The 20,900-nt window shown below is 38.1% G+C and overlaps 1 protein-coding gene across 6 annotated transcripts in view; it reads right to left on the reverse strand.

Moving 5' to 3' along the window:
- MEGF10 (multiple EGF like domains 10) overlaps positions 1-20,900 on the reverse strand; it is a 132,760-nt gene that overhangs the window by 22,425 nt on the left and 89,435 nt on the right. For all 6 annotated transcript variants that reach the window (XM_080372392.1, XM_080372394.1, XM_080372397.1 and 3 more), the window contains 6 exons: positions 20,743-20,863; positions 18,274-18,437; positions 14,863-14,965; positions 4,940-5,086; positions 2,018-2,152; positions 1,521-1,649 (listed from right to left, as the gene is read on the reverse strand). In XM_080372392.1, coding sequence (XP_080228518.1) covers positions 1,521-1,649; positions 2,018-2,152; positions 4,940-5,086; positions 14,863-14,965; positions 18,274-18,437; positions 20,743-20,863 — 799 coding nt within the window. The remainder of the gene's footprint in view (positions 1-1,520; positions 1,650-2,017; positions 2,153-4,939; positions 5,087-14,862; positions 14,966-18,273; positions 18,438-20,742; positions 20,864-20,900) is intronic.

The raw sequence follows: 20,900 nt of genomic DNA on the forward strand, positions 1-20,900 counted from the left end.
CATTCTCTTGTTATTGATTCAGTGAGTAAGTCCCTCCTCCTCCTAAATACGCCTATTCTGCTACTCTCCCAAGTACCTACTTATTTTACCATAAAAACAGGGACCTTTGTTGCTACTGCCGTCCAGAGGAATAGGCCCAAGATTTATTTTGGTATCATATTGAATTGTGCATGCTAATCACTTCACAGAATTTAGCCAGCAAAGGGTTTTTTTCCAAATTGACCAGATGTCACATTGCACTGGTACAGAGCCAGCTAACCTGGACCAGTCAAACCATAAATGATATAAACCAATGAGGCATGTTATTAGGAAATGCACCTCCCTGGAAACCCCAGCACAATGTCTTTAAATTTCTGACATATCAAGGTCTGGTATAGCTTCTTTTATTCATAAAAATGGGTTGACTAAAATTTTGGCATGTATTTGTTTCAGACTGTGCAGATTCTGGAACCTTATGGAATTGGATATGCTGTTTGTGAGAATTTTGCTTCAGATATTTCTTTCCTGTCATTGGTAATTTGCATAGACCCAGCAAGGCATCTGGAGAAAGCCTTATTATTTACTAAAATAACTCTATGAAACATAATAAAATCAGGGCCTAGCCCTTCCCATTTTTAAGTCTGTAACAAAGTCTTCACTGAGTTTATTGTACCAAAACAATACTCAGTGAGGTAGAATGACACTAAAAATGTGCATTGTGAAACATTTATAAAAGAAAAAAAGAGAAATATCCACCAAAAAGTTGTAAGCACTTAACAAAAGTTATAGTGAAAAATTTCTTAACAAAATGTTCAAATGTTTAACAAGAATAAGGACGATCTTGCAGCCAAAGCACTAACTTGCATCTGAGAAAATCTTGGCTTTGTTCTGAGCCTTGCCAGTTGCTCTCTATGCAACTGTAGTAAGAAAAAAATCCCCTGTATTTCAGCGCCTCAGCTCCTGATTTGTAAAATAATAACTTTGTTATTCATGACTGTCCTGAAGCCCTGGTACATTCACAACACTAGTGTGATAAAACTAAATAATTACACACAAGCAAACAACAGATCAAGAACCCTCTTTGCAATGCAAGATTCATCAACTCACAGACTTTTTCATGTTGGAAGAGACCTCTAGCATCACTTAGTTCAGCATCCTACTCAAAGGATCTTCAATGACAATAATTTCACAGCCTTTTCCAGGCTGGAGACTTCAGAGACACTCTGGACAGTTGCTATGCTTGACCACTTTCACAGTAATTTTATTTTTCTTTTCTCTAGTAAAAGTCACTCTTGCTGCAACCTGTGCACATTGCCTCTTGTCTTTTCACAGTGCATTTCTGAAACGAGTCTGACCCAGCTTCTCTACAACTCCTCTTTGGACAGTGGAAGACTGGGAATTGATCCCTCCTAGGAACTCTTCATTACATACCATAAGGTCCTCATTTCTGACTTAATGTTTCTTTACCAAAAGGTAGAGAATTTAAATAGCTGAACCCTGATTAATGGTTGTAAAAATGAATAAAAAAAGTGGATACTTACGCTGAGAGCAGTCACTACCGATCCAGCCAGGGTAGCACTGACAGGATCTATCAATAGGATTACACGTTCCATTATTGGTGCAGGTGCATATTCCAATGCAGTTCTTGCCAAATCTGCCACTGGGACACACTAAGAACATATTGTCAGAATTAGAATTCCTTAGCAATCAGAAGAAGATTGTATTTTCTTTATTTCAAGCGAAAGCAACTGATGTTTGGATCAAGAAGCATATTGCTTAGTATAAAGTAAGGCATTATAAATTCTGGTAAGCCCATTATACACATTCATTATACAAATCATACAAATAAGAATACAGTGGGTTTCATACTTAAGGATCAGATGTTTAAGCAACTTAAACCTGCTTAAGATTCCTAATTTATAAACTGCACACACTAACCCTGAAATTATTTCTGATTTTATAGTTTCCAAGTGATGGAATGTAAATGATTACAGTGCTTGGTCTCTGGATCCCACAGAGTCTTTATTACAACTTGTACCTTCATTACAGAGGGCTCCTGTAAATCCAGGTAAACAGTCACACAAGCCGGTAATATGGTGGCAGGGACCACTACTGTGTACACACTGGGGGCACGTCTGGCTGCAGCGGTGTCCATAAAACCCAGGGGAACAAACTGGAATCAGAAAGAACAAACTGTCACTGCTTCCTGCACCTTCTATACAGCCGTGAACTACTCTTCAGTGCACTTGTTCCTGATGTTGAATTAGCTCTGTTTTCTTTCTTTTTTTTTTTTTTTTTCTTGCAGTGGTGATTGTCATTATTAATACAATTCAATGCTTTACACTCATGAAAGGAGATCCGCTTGTTTTCCTCAAGGGTTTAATATATTCTGGTTAGTAATGACTTAGTTGACATTCTATTACTTGTGAGACCACACTGTACTTGGGTTATGTTTGAAATGCATTTATACTTCATATATTATACATATTTGGCTATACGTTATATGCCCTCTACAATATGAACATATTTTAAAGCATATTTGAAGAAAAGTAATTAAAAAACCCAGAGTGAATAGTTTTATCTGTGGATGAGTAATCTTAGACTTTGACCTCTTATGTGCTTCCCGACTTGGAATACAAATAGCCATTACTTCACAGACAGGAACGTAAATGTTTTCTAGTCATCCTTTTGTTTAGGTATTCACCGTACTCATTACATGATACAGACATTTATGCATCACCTAATATTTAGAGAACCTGAGACAAGAAATACAGAGTTGCCCACTTAATACTTAAGCTAAAGTCCCTAGTTTCTTTAAAAAAAAAGGGGGGGGGGGAATGCTGTAACATAAAATCTCTTGCTCTTTTGGCATTTATTTCCTGATACATTAGAATATTAGGTAATGCACCAAGAGAAATACCTGTTGCACAGCAGCAATTAACACTGACAAAAACTAACTTGGAATCTTTTCAATATTTTAATTTCATTCAAGATTCAGACTTTTAATTACACGCTTGATACAAGTTATGTGGCCAAATCTCTAGAGAGATTAACTTTTCCAAGTGAAACAGTGCCAAAAGGTCTTCCTGTTTACTGAAAGGCACTTTCTGACTGGGATCCAAATTATTCGTGTGACCTTTGTCTTCCTGGCCTCCAGACTGTGCATCAGAGAGGGGCACTGAGAGCCACTGGACTGGAAGCCTCTCCTCCAGGTTATAGGCACAGTTCCAAAACACAGGGAACATTTTTACATGTAGTGTTACACTTAGTCTGCCTTTGGATTAACTGATTAACTGCAAGGCCTTTAGAGATTAGATAGTGAGAATAATTACTGCACTTAGTTAGAAACGTTTAAGGAACACTAATGCCATACTAATGTGGGATTTAGTAGTGCCATAGGCAATCACATTCTTCAGCTTGAAATCTTGCTGTTCCCAGACTGTTAGGACTTTGCCCTCCTCTGGTTCTCCTACCTTCTAGTAATCATTTCATGTCATCTCCTGCCTTTCAAGCCTCTTGGAGGATGTAGTAGCATCTCTGCTTGGCCCTACTCCACCTGCTTTTGTACCTGGCTTCTGGGACACTTCTGAAAACAGGGCTACCCTCCAAGGGCAGAGGACTCACATTTCTCTTCTCTGAACACCTTTCCCTCACAGCTTGAACAACTCAAGCTGAAGATGGCTAGACTGCTGGTGAACTCAGACAAATCTTCTTGGGAGGCTAGATATTTTGCACATCATCTTATTTTTGCCTCCCTGTTTCTGGTATGATTTGCCTCAGTTCATCTGTAACTCTTCTTGTGACATTTAAATTTTAGAGAGACAAATTTTTCAAATGCAGCTATGGCTACCTATGATATCTTCTACCGACTGTGAGGCCCTGTACTGGTTCTCTTCATAGAAGCTGGTATGGGGCTGTGTTTCGGATTTGTGCTGGAAACGTGCTGATAACACAGGGATGTTCAGTCACTGCTGAGCAGCGCTTACACAGAGTCAGGGCCTTTTCTGCCCCTCGCCCCACCCCACCAGCGAGCGGGCTGGGGGTGCACAGGAACCTGGGAGGGGACACAGCCGGGACAGCTGACCCCAACTGATAGTCCATACTGTATGACACCACAATCAGCATATACAGTTGGGGGAAGAAGAAGGAAGAGGGGGAGGGACATTCAGAGTGATAGTGTTTGTCTTCCCAAGTCACTGTTAGACGTGATGGAGCCCTGTTCTCCTGGAGATGGCTGAACACCTGCCTGCTGATGGAAGTGGTGAATGAATTCCTTGTTTTGTTTTGCTTGTGCATGTGGCTTTTGCTTTACTTATTAAGCTGTCTCCATCTCAGCCCATGAGTTTTCTCACTTTTACCCTTCCACTTCTAACCCCATCCCACAGGAGGGGGAGTGAGCAAGTGGCCACATGGGGCTCAGTTGCCAGATGGGGCTGAACTACAACAGGCCTGACCCCACTAGCCACTCTCTGCTGCTTCCAAGTAAGTGCTAAAAAAGTAGTAATTAAGCCAATGATTGCTACCGGACTCAACAGGCAGCTAAGGATTCTAGCTTCTAAAACTTATGCATGTTTTATTTGCCTACCAAAATACGTATTACAAAATTCATGTTCATCAATCACATTTGGAAATGCTTTCCTTTAGAATGGAATCCCCTACTAAATTCATTTCTTAGAAAGTCACGTGCACAATAATGTCATGGCACAGACAGTGAAAAAATGTAAAGTTGTACCATGACAAGAAGAGCACTACTAGCTGGAAACATCTACTAATTCCAGATAACACTCACTTCTGTATATTCACACATTTTGACAAAACGTTCAACCAAGGAGTGTTTCATAGTACTTCATACTACAATTAACAAAGCATCATGGTGTTAGATCATATGTATTCAACAATCAATCAGTGATTCAATGCATTAAAAAATCAAGAGATTTTAAAGCATTTATCTTGTTCTTACTTCTCTGACAAGTGGTGCCTCTGTATCCTGGTGCACACTCACAGATTCCATCATCTGGAGAGCAGGATGCTCCATTTTTGCAGTAACAAGACAATGAGCAATTTGGACCCCACTGTCCCTCAGCACACACACTGTCACAGTGAATGCCTGCAACATAAATAAACAAAACTGTCAGCCTTTGTAAAGAACTCTTATGCATAGTTAGGTTAAACCATTGGTCCTCAAAGGTCCTCAGAGGACCCATTTTAAAACACAGCTCACAAAACCTGTTTATGAAAGTATCACTAATATCTGGAACATAGAACAAGAACATGGTAAACTTGCATCTCTGTTCCTGCCTTCCCCCCAAAACAGTGAATTTCTTTTGTATTCTATTTTTAACGATATGTACATGAAGGCTGATCCTGAGCTCTGTAGTAGGGAAGCACTTCTGCAGATTTACATGGAAGATAAGAGCTCCATGGGATGCTACCTCCAGGCTTCCTGCCTGCTGATATTTTAAGATCTCCAAAGATGAATGCAAACCTCTCAATAGCATAAAGAGTTCCATAATTTTCCAAGTCCTTTACACATACAAAATTTTAAAAAGGTCTTTTATTCCTCTCACTTTCACCGCTGGTATCAATAGAGAGAATTGAAATAAGAAATTAATTTAAATGCAGCAAAATAATGGCTTTTGCCTTCTCCATAACGGCTGTTTCAAAAGAGCAAAAGCTTATTTTCAAATTTTATGTTGGAGAAATGCATGACAAAAGGTATTGCAGAAACTTTTCCTTCTGAATGTAAAAATTCTTAAGGTCTGACATAATTTTCTGTAATAATGGGGCACAGGACATGGAATGATTTCTAATTAGTGGTGAGCTGATTACTGCTCAAGCCTCATACCAAATGGAAAAATGTAGAGCACACAAAAGGTTTCCAAACACACCATGTGAGCATTCCAAAATGCTTAGCTGCAACAGTGTTAAGGATGCTGGTCAGTCAGTGCTTTGTCTAACCATTTTGGCATAAAATTGATTACAGAGGCCACAACCTGAACCCTATGCATAAATCACAATACAAACCACTAATTTTAATCATCCAATCATGGGATGTTGTTTTTCTTTGCAATGCAGCAACATTAATTATAACTTTCCTGTTTGTTTTTTCCACTATCTGCTTTTAAATAGCATGCTGCATGTTAAATGCCAGCAGGCACCACTGTGGAACTCAGACCATATTGTGTCTACAGTACTTTGCATTAACAATTAAGTATTATGGTAGTGCCTCTACTGAATGAAGCCCTTTGCTAAGGGAAAAGTGGACTGAATCCAACCACAAGCATGTCTTGCTTTGTAAGTATTTCCAGCAAAATATGACACAGGCTTACTAGTTGCCAGAGTCCTAAAAAAGTAAAACAGTTTCACGTGTGACAAGAAAATAATATTTTTAACTTTGAAGAACAAAACTTACTGTTCTTCACAATACTGAAAAATAATTACACTGTTTACTGATAGACCAGACTCAGAGGTGATTGACTCCTCAACCACCACAGCCTGTGCTTTGTAAATCTGTGTATATTCAAAGACTAACTCTCTAATCAGAGGAAAGGTAAAACTCCAGACTCTCACAATGTTTGTTTCTCTGCAAGACAATCAACAGATAGAATAATCAAATATGTTTCAGCAGACTGCACCAACTAATGCCAGCAAGAAAGAAAACACTTGTCTTTCAGAATCTAGATGCTAACTAGCAGCAGACAGTACATGGGGCACCTAAAAGCCCCAATTGTTCAATGATCATTGGTTAATACTGACCTAAAACAAATGTCAGAAAATGAAAGGCTTCTTATATTCTTACTTTTTCTTTATTGCCTGCATTGGCAATGTCATTCTCCTATCTTTATCTACATTTGAGAGACAGTGTAGACTTGCTTCTCAGTAGCCTGGGTCAATTTTTTCATTAACTACCTATTTGTGGATAAATAGATAAAAGAGAGTGGTTTGATTTTGAGAGATGCTGATGTGCATGAGCAGGATGAGACCATAGCATATTTTTTTTGAAACAAGACCACTTATTTCAGCTGCATAAGACTGCTCTGCTTGAGGTTCCCAAATTTGAGAACTCAGGTTTGTAAGTCTGTGAAAGCACAAGCAGACACATGCAGAGCATTTCAGCATTAAGCCTGACATTCTCTTCACATGTTATCTGTCATATCATACATAGCTTCATTCAGTGAACCCTGCTAGAGAAAAGACATGTTTCACGGAGTCTTAATGGGTTTCAGTGGTGTTCGGTACACAATGGTCACTATTAACAAGTCAGCGGTTGCCAAGAGTTACCATAGTGCATTATCTGAGATTATGTAGACCAGTGATATACAATAACACCAGGCTCAATTATATTATCTTGATCTGTGCACAGAGGATGCTTTATGACAGCATGGTGTCAAAGGGTGATACTGGGTACACTGGGATGTAAAAGACAAGGGGCCCTGTGCTGCATAGAGTCACGATACTTAAAAAAGCCAACAACTACCATTAAAAAAGGAAGAAGTTCCTCCAGTACACATCAGGGAAAATGATCCATTAGGGTAACGGAAAAAATTAGCTTTTCTTTCCCACTTCCACCCCTTATGAGGAGGTAGTCAGGTGAAGAATATCCCTCTACTTAGCCAAGAAACAGTGTATCCTAAATACCACTGAATAATAATTATGACAATATATTGAGAGAGTGCTGAACATTACTTCTGTCTCACTGTAAAAGGAATTTTATTACATAGTCATTATTAATCATAAGCAAAACCAATTTCACTCCTTTGTGTGTCAAGAATGAATGTAGCAATGCAGAAACACTAATTTAATGATTTATTGCATCTCTACTTATAAAAGTAGTTTAAAGTTTCATTCACTCACTGTTAGACAAGTTCACAAGGCACTTAAAAATGAGAAACTGAGTTTCACATCTTATAGCTGTAAAAATCAAATATGTTTATTTTTGAGAAAATTTAGAAATATTAAAATGATTAAAAAATAAAAAGACAGTTTCAGACTGATGTTTTATATGAAATTTCAGCAAAGCAAGCTATTTTTTTGTAGAAAAACTAGAAATTAGTGAGGAAAAAGAAACATTTTTACTAGAACTTACAAAGCAAGATTAGGCTTAGCTTTTACAACAGTGGTATCAACAGTGTACTGGCTTATGATTGCCACAATTTCAAGGGAATATTAATCTTTTATGCAATAAAATTGTTTTTTGAAAGTTTTCACATTGATTTTGATACTGATAAGGATATCTGTGAGGAAATGTTTTCGCCAGAGCTATGGACAAAGAGCTCTTTGATGGCCTTCACGAGTTGCTAGGCAATAGCTGAATGGTCATGATAAACTTCAGCTAAGCTGCTCTGAAGAAATGCTCATGCATTTAATGCCCAGTGCTTTATGCTGGGGGCCTCACATCTAAATCAGCATTCCACCAGCATTTGTAATTGCATGAATGAAGTAAATAATTATTTAGAGATACCAGTGTTTCTGCCCATGCTAGCAGAGTGTTTAGATACTCCCTATGCTATACTTTTAAGTTGAGACTCCATGGTCCAGCCAAGTCAGATCAACAGAGAGCTAATTTGTTTTAGCACTCAAAGGGGAAAAAATCTACCAATTATTTCTTACAATCTTCCCAGGCAAATTTATTACTGGACTAAGTGCAATTTTCCATCTTAGGAGTCCATTAATCTGATTAAAAGTTATCAAAACTTTTAAAAAAACTATTTTTTTCATATAGAATATGTATTTGCTATACAACCTATCTCCATGACTCATGGAACTTTCCAGTATAGTCTCATAGAATTAAAACCTCTTTGTATTTTGGTATACTTCCTATATGTCAGAGCTAAATAGAGCATACAACAGCTTAAACCAGACAAGGATCAAGCCCTCAAAACTGGGGGAAATCTTGGTGTCATTAAAGCTAATGATACATTTCCATTATGGTCCAAGATCTCAACCTTCATATTTGAGAGAAACAAACACTTGATCATTACTGTTCAAGGACGCTGAGACGCACTGTGAGAATTGCTTCCCTACTTCTCTGTCAAATGATGGATGAGCAGCCTAAAGAAAGGGGAGAAAGAGCACAGAGAAGAGGTAAAAACTTCATAGGCACTATTCAGAAGTACTCTTATTGTCTTTAAGGGAAGAGAAGTACGCTGCTCCCTAACTGAAGATATCCAGAAGACTCAAAGTAAGGAGCTAATTGAACGTATCAAAGATTTTTCTCTAGGAATTCAGACCGCTGCTTCTTCACTGCAGCAGCAGGAGAGTTTGTGCCCATGAGTTTTGGTAGGAAGCCAGCTGCAAAAGCTTGTCAAAAAAACCAGCCCTGTATCAGAATTTGAGGACAAAAATCAGCATCTGCAAATTTTAGTGGCAGGATCACTTTTGAGATATCCCTGGTATCCTTCTGAAGGCCATACTGTTGCTACATACTGTTATCCACTCCAGTGGTGCTCTGCTTTTCATTTACTTCTTTTAGGTAGCCACAAGAAAGTATTACTTCTCCTTTTCTTATCTTCTTGATAGGCAGAAAATAAATTTACTTAATCTACTGATTTAAAGTTCTTCTTCTAAAAGGGTGGTATATCTTCCACATAAAGGACCACCACAACACACAGGCAATAAAGATACAGACACAGTGAAGTCCAGACATAGGGGCAGGCCAAACCTCTTATTGAAGAATTCATCTTCCTAAGATTGGTAAGTAAATAATACTGCTTATCATGACACAGTGCCCACATATGATATCATTTTGCAGTACACTGCATATCCATCACAATGGGACCTCGTGCTTCAGGAGGCATGGGGAAATTGGACAAGGTGGAGGTAGCCCATGTTCTTGCAGGAGGTTCTCAGCTTGGGTGCATTGGTGTGCCAGCACCATGCATGCCACTCCAGCAGCGGCTCGTTTCACAGTCTTAAGATGAGGAAGATCATTGACAGTACTTTTATGCCTTTTTTCTTTTATGTAGCAGGGGGAAAATATACGCACACATTAAAAGCTAAGGAGCAAAGGAGAGTTCTAGTTGACACTTCCCAGGGGACCTGGTTATTTGCACCAGCAGGGCAGGTGTCAGATGACAGTTCTCCCTGTTATAATCCAGCAACAAATGTGCCTCTTAGAAATAATGTCAGGAGCACATGGAAAGACACAGCACTTCCTCACAGAAACAACACATCTGGTGATGGGCAATCTGACTAGTGTCAGCAGGTGTCCGGCGCAGCAAAAAGTCACCAACACCCTATCTGCTGTAGCATATGGATGAATACTATGCATGCTGGTAAAATGTAGGCTGATATTACTGCATCTGTCTTTTCCAAAAACCAACACTATTGTTTTGGTACAGATAGCAGACTAGTGGTATTTCATAATCCCTGGCACTGCATAACCTTTAAATTGATTTTAAAAATAACAAATGTTGTATCAGTATGACAGGACATTTCTTCACGAACAGAAAGGTCCAGCAGAACTGCACTCAAGAAAGCACAAAAGTGATGTGTTATCCTAACACCCACATTACCATAATACAGTAATAAACAAACTGAAGAAAAACCTTTGCCCTTTTTACAATGCTTTAATGTGAAATCTCAGTTTGCAAGAATATGAATTCTCTAATCTTTTAGGTAATTTGGAAAAATTTTATTTTGACAGCTGCTTGCAGAACAGATAAGATTAACGGATGAAATAAACAGCTATTGTGGTGCTTGCTGGGTTGTGGTCACTTAAAGAAGCAGTAGAGGTGGCTCTTTAATGGAAGTTAACAAACTTTTGGTATAAATCATTAGGAGAATTAATTATCATTACCTACTAGGAGAGTACATTTTCTGCACCTTTCTTCTGCTTTCTATTTTAATGGTTCTTATTTTTTTCCACTGTCTAGTTATTGCACTCCCTTCCAATGAAGAAAAGTTATTTATAAGATACAGTGAAAATGTCAAGGGATGAGAGCGTTTGGGGCAGACATCATCCTCTGCGTGGGCAGATGTTTCTCTTTTGTGCCATCCTGTCATGTGGCTCCTGGAACATGATGGAATGGTCAGATTGCCAGGAAAAAAACATCACCCTTAACTCTTGCTTTTCTATGCAGAATTAAGCTGCTGTATAGGGAGCACTTGGTGTACACTACAGAGCGGGTAGGATTTCTAACAGGAGTCCTATAAACAAAGTCACTTTTAAGATGAAAAATCTAAGTATAATCCTACGAAACAGAATTTAAATTAAAAAAAATATATGAATTAAAACAGAACCTCATTAAAACCATTTTTAATTATTTTGTGACTTTTGTAACAGGTCATGACAATGCAATAGTTAATAACTGAACTTACATTTTCATTCATAACTAGGACTTACAGAGCAAAAGGTAATACATTGGGCACGTTAAAAACAAAACAAAACAAAAACCCTACATTAAAACCCTAAACTATATAACATCTTATTGTTGACCCAATGTCAGCTGCAGCTGTATTTTGAGACTAAAACACAGTAGCATGTTAACCAGGCTGCCCTTCAGTACATGACAACAGCACTTGTGCCCACTTCAGCAGCTCATAGTTCCCTCACTACCCAAGGGAGCACGCACTACGGGGCCAGTGACACCACCCCCCTCGGCCAGCATGTTTCCTGTTCCCCAGCATTATGGTACAACTATGTCATCCAGCAAGGGAAAAATCTTCCACTCTTTATTTATTTCTGCAAAGTTATACGAACTACTCCCTCTGATGAAACTCCCTGGGGAACATGTAGACAACTGCTCTGTTCACAAGGCTGAGAAAAATACTACATTTAAAGTATTTGTCTGGAAACGTCAGATAAATTTGGGAGCGTCAAAACATTTGGGGAACTTTACTTTGGATCCATCAATTTATTCTTGTTGGAAAAGAAAAAAAGACTCACAAGTTCACATTTTTAAGCTTCCTCGAATGTATTTACTTTTTAATACTACCCTCCCAATGGTTATTAAACAACTAAATCCTTCATTTGGGTTAGATAAGTATTACACTGATCCAAAATAAATTGCTCCCTCTCTCTCTTTTTTTTTTTTTTGTAAGTAATACTAAGCACCAAGAACTAGTAAGTCTGATGGTTACTTCAACAAATTTAACAGAAAAAATCTAAGCTGTTCTAATATAATCTGTTGCATTTTAGTACCTTTGTATGTTTTCACAAATCCTCCATCTGCTTGTCCACCTATTATGCATGCAAATATGTATACAACCTCCCTTCTTAATCCTACAATCTAATGCTATCTCTGCAATGTAACATTACAGTACAGCTATTTGGGAACCTGCTTCTAAAGTATTCTTTCCATTTTTTTAATCATTCTAAATATAAGTATCTACACAAAGACCAGATTCCTCATAGGCATTGCTCTAACATGTGAAGTGTAGGAGGAGGATTTTTTCAGACACTAAGTATAAAGCAAACTATGCCATTTATGTTCTGTTGTGTGTCTGGACATCACCAACATGTTGAAACTAGTCTGTTACACACACTGTTGTAATGACATCATCCAGGGACAGATGCTCAATTTTATCTATAATCACATGTGAAGTCTCTTTCTGGTGAAATCTTTTTCTTTTCCAAATATGAACATGAAATCAGATTTCACTAAAGGCAAAAATATTGTCTCCTTCTCAATACCTGAGCTCAAGCACAATCAAGGTTCATGCTGTTCTTGAAGGCTTTGTCATGTCCCAGGCTAGTTTTATCACACTGGCTATGTAATTTTTATAATCTGTCATGAAAAGTTGCTAGATCTTTAGTATGGCCTTTCAAAACTACCTATTTTAATCTGGTTTCATTCATTAATGTACTTTTGGTTTCTGATGATTTCCCTTGATTTTAGAAAACTCACAAGTTGTAGTTTGAGCAGTACATCTGGAACTTTTGAACGGCTCTACTCCCTACACCATGGTTGCTCAAGATCAGCAACTGTTCACATGTTTTTTTAATATGGCTATTCTTTGCTTAATAAATTTAAAAATTTAAGAAATTGTATTTTAAGCAGATCCAAATATAAGTTTGACAAAGTGTGCCCAAACACACACATACACAATTACCTGAAGCTACCTGAAAGTAAGAACAGTCATCAAAGGCCATTAACATCATAACAACATAATCACAGATTAGTGTCTCACAAAACAGTAATAGATCGCATAATGCTAGTAGTATTTTTTCATAATTGGCTCAATTAAATTTTATTATTTTTCCACGCTTGTGGCAGTCATTTCCCAGAGGTATCTCAGTGGCTGATGGTAAGTCACACTGCAGAACAGTTTGGAACAGTGGGGAACAGAATGAAATCAGCAAACTCCTGGCTCAGCTAGGTGAGTGCTAGCTCTGGAAGCTTCCATCTTTCACACTGAAAAGATGACAGTAGGGAGAGTCAGCAGTGAGAGGGGCTGACTCAAAGAACTTGGCAGAAGCCTAACATATGGACAATTTGCACAAATAATAAATGGCTTGGTCTTTCAAAGCAAAGCAGGAGCTCTTCCTGCCCATGTCTGTTATCCCCTACAGACTTCCACTTCCTATCTCTCAATAATCATAAAATTCATGTTCAGAACAGAAAAGTAGAAAAAATACTAGGTAAGCTGTAAACAACTGCAACTAATCAACCTGAACTGCAGACATAGAGTATTACCTACTTTGAACAAAATGCCTGTGATCCATCTCCAGAGCTAGAAAATAAAAGCACATAAAAATCTAAGTTGGTGAAAAAACTCAGTAAAGACTGTATCTGGGGGAGTCACAAGCTCTACACAAACTTTTGTGAGCACAATGATTTGCTAAACTTGTCAAATAAATGACTTGCTGCAGATTGTCTGCTCACCTCCACCTACTTCATATGGAAGCACCAGAGAAAAAAAATTATATATAATACATCATGAACCTGTACAAGTCAATTAGGAAAAATACTAATTTATAAATGAGTGAATGGATAATAAATAATACTGTTATATCTGAAATCTCAAGAAAGAAATAATCCTTTCTTTTCACAACAGAAACATGCTTTGTTCATTAAAGGCATGTTTTTCGTGCTAATTCTCATTATTAAATGGAAGGAGTCCATACAGACAGGCAACATGTAATCTGACCCTTGCTACACTACAGTACCACAGTGAGACACCAAGTCCAAAACACTCTGAGACGCAAACTTATAGTGCTAATTAAACTGTATTGAAGATGGAACAGTCTTCCCTACACTTAGAGCTTAGAAATCTACATGAGAACTAAAACTGCATTCCAGAGATAAAAGATAGCTTGCCCTTTGTCATAGTTTTATCACGTTTTCAAAAAAACCTTGTTTTCCATAAACAAGAGTGCAACAACAGTCAAACATAAAGTTTGATGAATAATTAAAAAGATATATTTCTTAAAACAAGATTGAAAATGCTGGAGAAATTTTCTGAAAAAAGTGCAACAATTTTCATACAGAAAAAAGTATGTGCAGATAAACTTATTTTCTTCAAAAGTTTGAGAAACTCAAATGGCAGCAGAGCTTCTGCATGACTTACCCTCTTTATGGCTGCCTAAGGCAAAGTTTTCTGAGTGCTTGGATGTGGTGCTTTACCTACCAAAGCTGCCAGCACAGCCTTGAATATTTACAGTTATTTGCCACTTTCACAAGGAATCGTATTATGGAGGCACCCAAGTTTTAAGATTTCCCCTTCTGTTCCCAGTTTTCTGCACATCCCATGCTTCACAAAGTTTCCACAGTTGTGACTCACAGAAGGGACACAGCAGCCACAGAACTGGACCTTTTCTCTTTCCAACCCCACATACTCTCCTCAACCCCACATGCTCTTCTAAGCACAAAACTGAAAGACAACACCAAGTACCACCACAATGGAAACTCTCTTTGTCCTTCATGACGGTCTCTTTTGTACCTGACCATCCTGGTAGACAGCGACAGTAACCCGTGGTGGGATGACAACCGTCTGCGTGGCTGCAGTCACAGCGTTCAGCACAATCCATACCATATGTGCCATCCTGTGGCAACAACAACAACAACAAAAAACAGCTATGAGATGACGACAACTGGGAGTTAAGAGGAGAACAAGTTCTGGTCAGTACTGCCTCAAAAAGCAACCACAGACCTCTTCTGAACCCATAATCTACTTTCTTAATATAAAACACCTCTGCATTTTGGGAGATCTTAGTCTCCTACATTTTCATCCTTTCATTTAAGAGGGGAAGATAAACAATTAATTATATTCTCTTGAAAAATCCCAGACTAATGGACCTGGGGACAGTGATTCAGAACACAGTAACACAGACTATCAGAGGCTACAAGGAAAGTGTTCATGTACCAGCCCTCTAATTTCCTTTACAGCTGAATTCCTACTCCAGGACCTGGGGGTCCCTTGATGGGAAAGCAATTCAGTCTCCTTTCTACCTCAGACCCCGAGCTCTCTGAGCTCCCTGTGTATTGCTCAAAAAGGATAACACATAAAGCCACAAAAAGCTTTCTAAAAAAAAGCAGTAAAACATTTGATTAAAATATATCTTCAGTGGGAAGTTTACTGCACAACAATGCAAACTGCATCACTTTCTTTTGATTAAGTCCTTCCCTCTGCACTACAGCATACACTGTGTTAAAAAGGGAAGCTCTTTGACTATGAGACAGTACACAAAACAAAATTATTTTTTGACTATGCAACTTTTTTGTTGCAAAGTGTCTCAAATGAGAGACTAAAATTACAAGTTGAACAACCCTCTTTGTGTATTCAGCTGTGCCAAAAAAGCACAGCTGATTTTCATGCAACTGCATCAAAACATTTGTATTTGCCTTTTCTGCTTCTTTCGTAGAAGGTGCCACATATATTTAGCGGTTATTCCATACAAAATCAATCTAATAAACTAAAACATCTTTACAATTGCATTCTCAAAACAAGGCAAAGTACAACAGTAAATTGATCTGACAGAAAAAGTGTCAAAACCAAATTAAAAAACATGGAAAAAAGACAGTATAATTTAAGGTAATACTTCTGGGAAGTAGTAAAAAAAGGAAGAAGTAAAAAAAGTGAAAAAAAAACCACATCAGGTTTAAATCTCAATCATTTAAATTTGAGGCTAAAAATTTGTCTTAATCACATTAAAAATCAGAATGAAATCTATATGAAAATTCACCAGTTATTCTTCAATGTTTGTGCCTACATTTCTATTGAGTTCCACAGGATTTAGCTATTCAGTTCCATCTTTCAAGTCTCAAGTAGAACAAAATCTTACATTACTTGAGTATAAGGAGCCTTTTGCTTATGTCAAAAATACATTTTTATATCCAGAAAAAGAAAAGATTAAGTATTTCCTTTGCATATGATCAGATTTGTTAAGAGTAAATCCTCAAATATGTTGTTGAAAAGCGGTATTTTTAGTCTGCTGTGTATTTGGACAGAAATTCAAATCGGTCAAAGTGCAGTAACAATCTGGGCAGTGATATTAATTTTCTGAAACTATTGAAACAAACTGAAATACACTGGACACAACAACTGGACACTGCCAGGGAGGTGGTGGAATCACCATCCCCGGGGGTATTTAAAAACCACGTAGATGTGGTGCTTTAGCAACAGGGTTTAGTGGTGGACTCAGCAGTCCTGTGTTAAAGGTTCGACTTTGATGATCTTAAAGGTGTTTTCCAACCTAAATGATTCTATGATTTGAATTAGTTTTCTGTTTATTCTCCTGCTCTGGAATTTTGAGGCAGAATATGAATTTGAAATATGTAAATTTTATGGCCATCATTTGACACAGACAGAGAGAGAGAACAAGACAATAAGCGTGGGCATGCTAAATTATCTGATGTAGAAATACTAACAAGCATTCTTTTGCTAAATTTGGAGCAGTGAAGGAAATGCCATGAAACTATAACTATCTTTTTTAGTAAGTTAGTTTTGGAAGAGCTAATGGAGCTTGGAAGATCTCATCATCCTTCAGAAATAGACACTAAGTGATAAACAAAGCTCCTTTAGAAAAATTTAGTCTTCTGATGGAGACGCGTTATTGGAAACACTGCATAAACATGTGCAGATAGTACTCTGATTAGCTTTCCAGAGTATTTAGGAATTTGCTTGCCACTTCACTGACTATATTAGCGTAAGCTATAACTCATCTTAAAACCAAAACTAACTCCCCCAAAATAACTTCTGAGTATTCTGAGAGCAGATCAACAGAACAAATTTTCATTCAAAACAGAGGTGTAGTTTCCAGTCTTACGTTGTAGTTCAGCTACTGCTATAATTTCATTGCTCAGCAGAGCTAGTCCAAACTGACAGAAGCTTGAACATGATATAGGAGGGGAATTTACAACCTTTATGTTCAGTTCAGGTGATTCCTTTACAATTACATTAAAACAACAACCTGCTATGCAGATAGTATTGCACAGTGAAAGTATTGTGGACAGAAGGAAAATGGAGAGAAGTTTATTAAAATAATTAAGTTTGTTAATAATTTTCCAGGAAGTTGAAGTCCATCATTTGAAAAAATGGACTCTGGAAAACCCCATTTTTCATATATTTCATTTTTTGCGTATGAAAGGTAACTGAAACCGAAATTACATAATAAAACAAATCAGTTCTGAATTTTACCATGTTTAGAATTTTGAAATTATATACTGTTATGGCATCCCCAAACTACAGATTACAAGGTGGAAATTAATTGATGAGGAGTGTGCCTTTGTCAACACAATGATTTCTAATTATGCAGTTCTCAAAGTCTGGGAGGCAGTGGAAGTCAAAACCCTGGCAGAAATACAAAGACAGTCATGGGACTGGGTAACAAGAGTGCCTTCTCATGTCTGACTGAGAACGAATGACAGTTCTTCATTCATACTGTACTATAGATACAAGATAATTTAATTTAAACTGTGTAGTAGATATGGCATTTATTTTTGGCCCATTTTTTCTTTCATTTTTTTTTTTTTTTAAAGTAATTTAACAGAAGCAGTTTGGATAGCATTTGATGCTGATAGACATGGAAAAAACGGATTCTGTGTTTTTCAACAAATTCTAAAGGATCTGCTGGAAAGTTTCAGGTCCACCCTTAAAAGTGTGAAAGCAGAAAAAATGTTCTTATGTGCATTTTCATTTTGTGTAGTCATTTTCTGTGTTATCTGGTGTACTGCGCAGCAGAGTTCTTCCAGAAAAATTGTTGGTACATGTGTCTAATCTTGAACCCAGTCATATATAGGCTTGTGCAGTGCTCCTTAGGGACTTGTCCCCATGAAGTCAGAAGAATGATAGAAGCATCCACCTGCCCTATATTATCCTACAGTGCAAAAATCAGTGAAATTATTAAACTACCTGGCAAGGGAGTTCACATTTTTCTCCTCTCCAGCCTGGGGCACAGGTACAGGTTCCATCCAGAGCATTGCAAGCTCCTCCGTTAAGACACTGGCAAGTTAAGTTACAGCCAAGTCCCCAGGTACCACTGGGACAATTTATTGAGCAATCTACACCATGCCAACCTGCCAAAAATAAGAATTAAAGTAACAAATTAATCAGGTTTTTGTCTATTCCTAAGAACGTTTCACTCCGCCCAACATGTGGCCTCTCTTGGAGATGTGCAGTAGCAGGGTAACATTAACTACAGGCAAGTTATCAGCAGTTTCAGCTGCAGAATTGTCCAGGTTTGAACAAAGGTGCTCAAGGGCACCTTGTAACATCTGTGCACAGCACACGTTTGCAGATGGGTGCCAACACACAAAAGCAATTGATGGGAGATCTGGAATGAAAACAGAGACACCTTGAAATTTCACTGAGGAGCACTAAACTATACTGAACATTTTAAGGCATAGCCTGAAAAAAATTAGGAATATTTTCCCTAGACTTAAGCTGCTGCTTTCATAATATATGGTTTTAACAGAAATCTCCAACACACAAAAAAAGAGAAAACATGAAGAACTGCTCAAGTTGGATTTCTCCAAGGAAATGTAAAAGACCTTTTAGATGATTTCTGTACTTCTCTCCAAATACAAAAAAGCATGAAATAGACAATGGTTCTAAAATGCAGCATTCATCACTGATGATGCCTGATAGCAATGATTCACAGACTGCACACTGGACAAACAGAAATGTACATAGATTTTAAAAACTGCAACCACCTATTGGATGCAAGAGAAACAGCATGAGACAGTCATACATTATCATCAGTAATGACACAAGCCAAGTTTCTAATTTTATACATTGTTTACAGTAAGTGAAGGGAAAAATAATTCCGCACTGAGCCTAATCAATAGACTATGCAAAACACATGTACTGAATTGAAGCTGCCTCGTGCCCTGGATTGGTAACTTCAAATTTAGGGGTCATTTCAGGAAAAAATGTTATACTACATTAGCTAGAAAACTAAGACAGTTTCTCCCAAATGTTGTTCCAAGATTTACAAATTTCCTTCATTACATTACAAGTATCAGGGTTGATTTAATTTCAACATTTGCTGTCCTTTTTCATCATAACATGACTAAAACTGCACAATGCACAAGAAGATAGGATTATGCATGGTTTACAGAATATTTTTTCTTCTCACCACCTAGCTACTTAGCAGTAGCTACTTTGCTACTTCTAACAGAGTAATCAGCTCCATTATCTCTGGCAAGAGTAGAAGCTGGAAACTCTCCACATGTGCTGCACAACTGGTTTAATTGTATCAGTCCCTGACAAATTTTGTGGCTGTTTGTCTAGGTAACTAACACTCCTCCCCTTCTCCACCTTCGAGGATTTTTACAAGAACATTTTCAAATGGGGTGTCTATAACACGGGCTAGGCATGGGATTTGCTTGGGAGCATTCAGCAGCTTGCCCTTCCCTTCTCAGCAATCCAGCATCACAGCTGAGGGACACTGGACTTTAAATGCTGAAAAACAGAACAGACGTATTGCAAGAGAGCTTCCTTAAGTAAAGTTTAGTAGCATATTTTGGGTTGAACAGGAATATCATGTGGGCCTGCAGACCTTTATATGGGAAAAGATACAAAGATCTCTTTCTGCTAGCAGAACCAGTGCTAGAGGACATCTGAGATACGGTTCTTCCAGGCAAAGGCATGTGCTACTGGGAAAGGCAGAGGTGGGCAGGTACATACAGTTTCTCTCAGAAGTACACTGGCCATCAAAATTACTGTTGGGAGGAGAGAGCCAAGCAGAGGGGTCAGGGAATGTGAGTCCACCTGCACTAATACTGGGACATTCAGCAAGTTTCTTGTGGAAGAAGGGAACAGTAAAAGGCTGAAAAGGGTGTTAGGCAATGTTTTGTCAGGGAATTGATGAGGAATAGAGCATTCAAATATAAATAATGCCAGTAGATACCAACATCAATGCTAAACTGGCCGGAAGAAGTCTATGATGATTAAAGGGGTGAGGGTCGCAGCCAGAGGTGGTGGCCACCCAGCCTGAGGGGAGACAGGGCTATGTACTTTGACTAGGAAGGCTGATATCAGATAAATTGCATACCAGTAGTTCCTTCTAGCAGACCACGGCACTACCACAAGAGACAAGTGGTGGCCCATCTCAGGGTAAACACTAGTAATTCACCCAGCCACAGTACCCAGCCCACTGAGAACTGCATCAAAGAAACATGAACACAAGGTATGCACGCTCTTATGTGAGCAGATGTTTTCCTCATTTTCACCTCCCAGAGCAGCACAAGCATAAAGTATTTTGTGATACAGCCTTCAAGGTGGTCTGCTTTTTATTGTTTCTTTCTTCTTCTTTACTTCAAAAACAAAATTTCATTTTATGATTACAGAAAAAGAAAATTAATCTTAAGAGACGCTTACCTGCTTTGCAAGTACAAGAACCATCCACTGGTGAACAGATGGCTTCATTTTTGCAGTTGCACATGGATGAACAGTTTACTCCGTATGTCCCCAGAAGACAAGGAGTACCACAAGCAGCACCCTGAATTATACAAAAATAGAGTCTAAAAACTCTTTGA

This window comes from Falco punctatus, assembly GCF_963210335.1.
Source record: "Falco punctatus genome assembly, chromosome: Z".
Lineage (NCBI taxonomy): Eukaryota > Metazoa > Chordata > Aves > Falconiformes > Falconidae > Falco > Falco punctatus.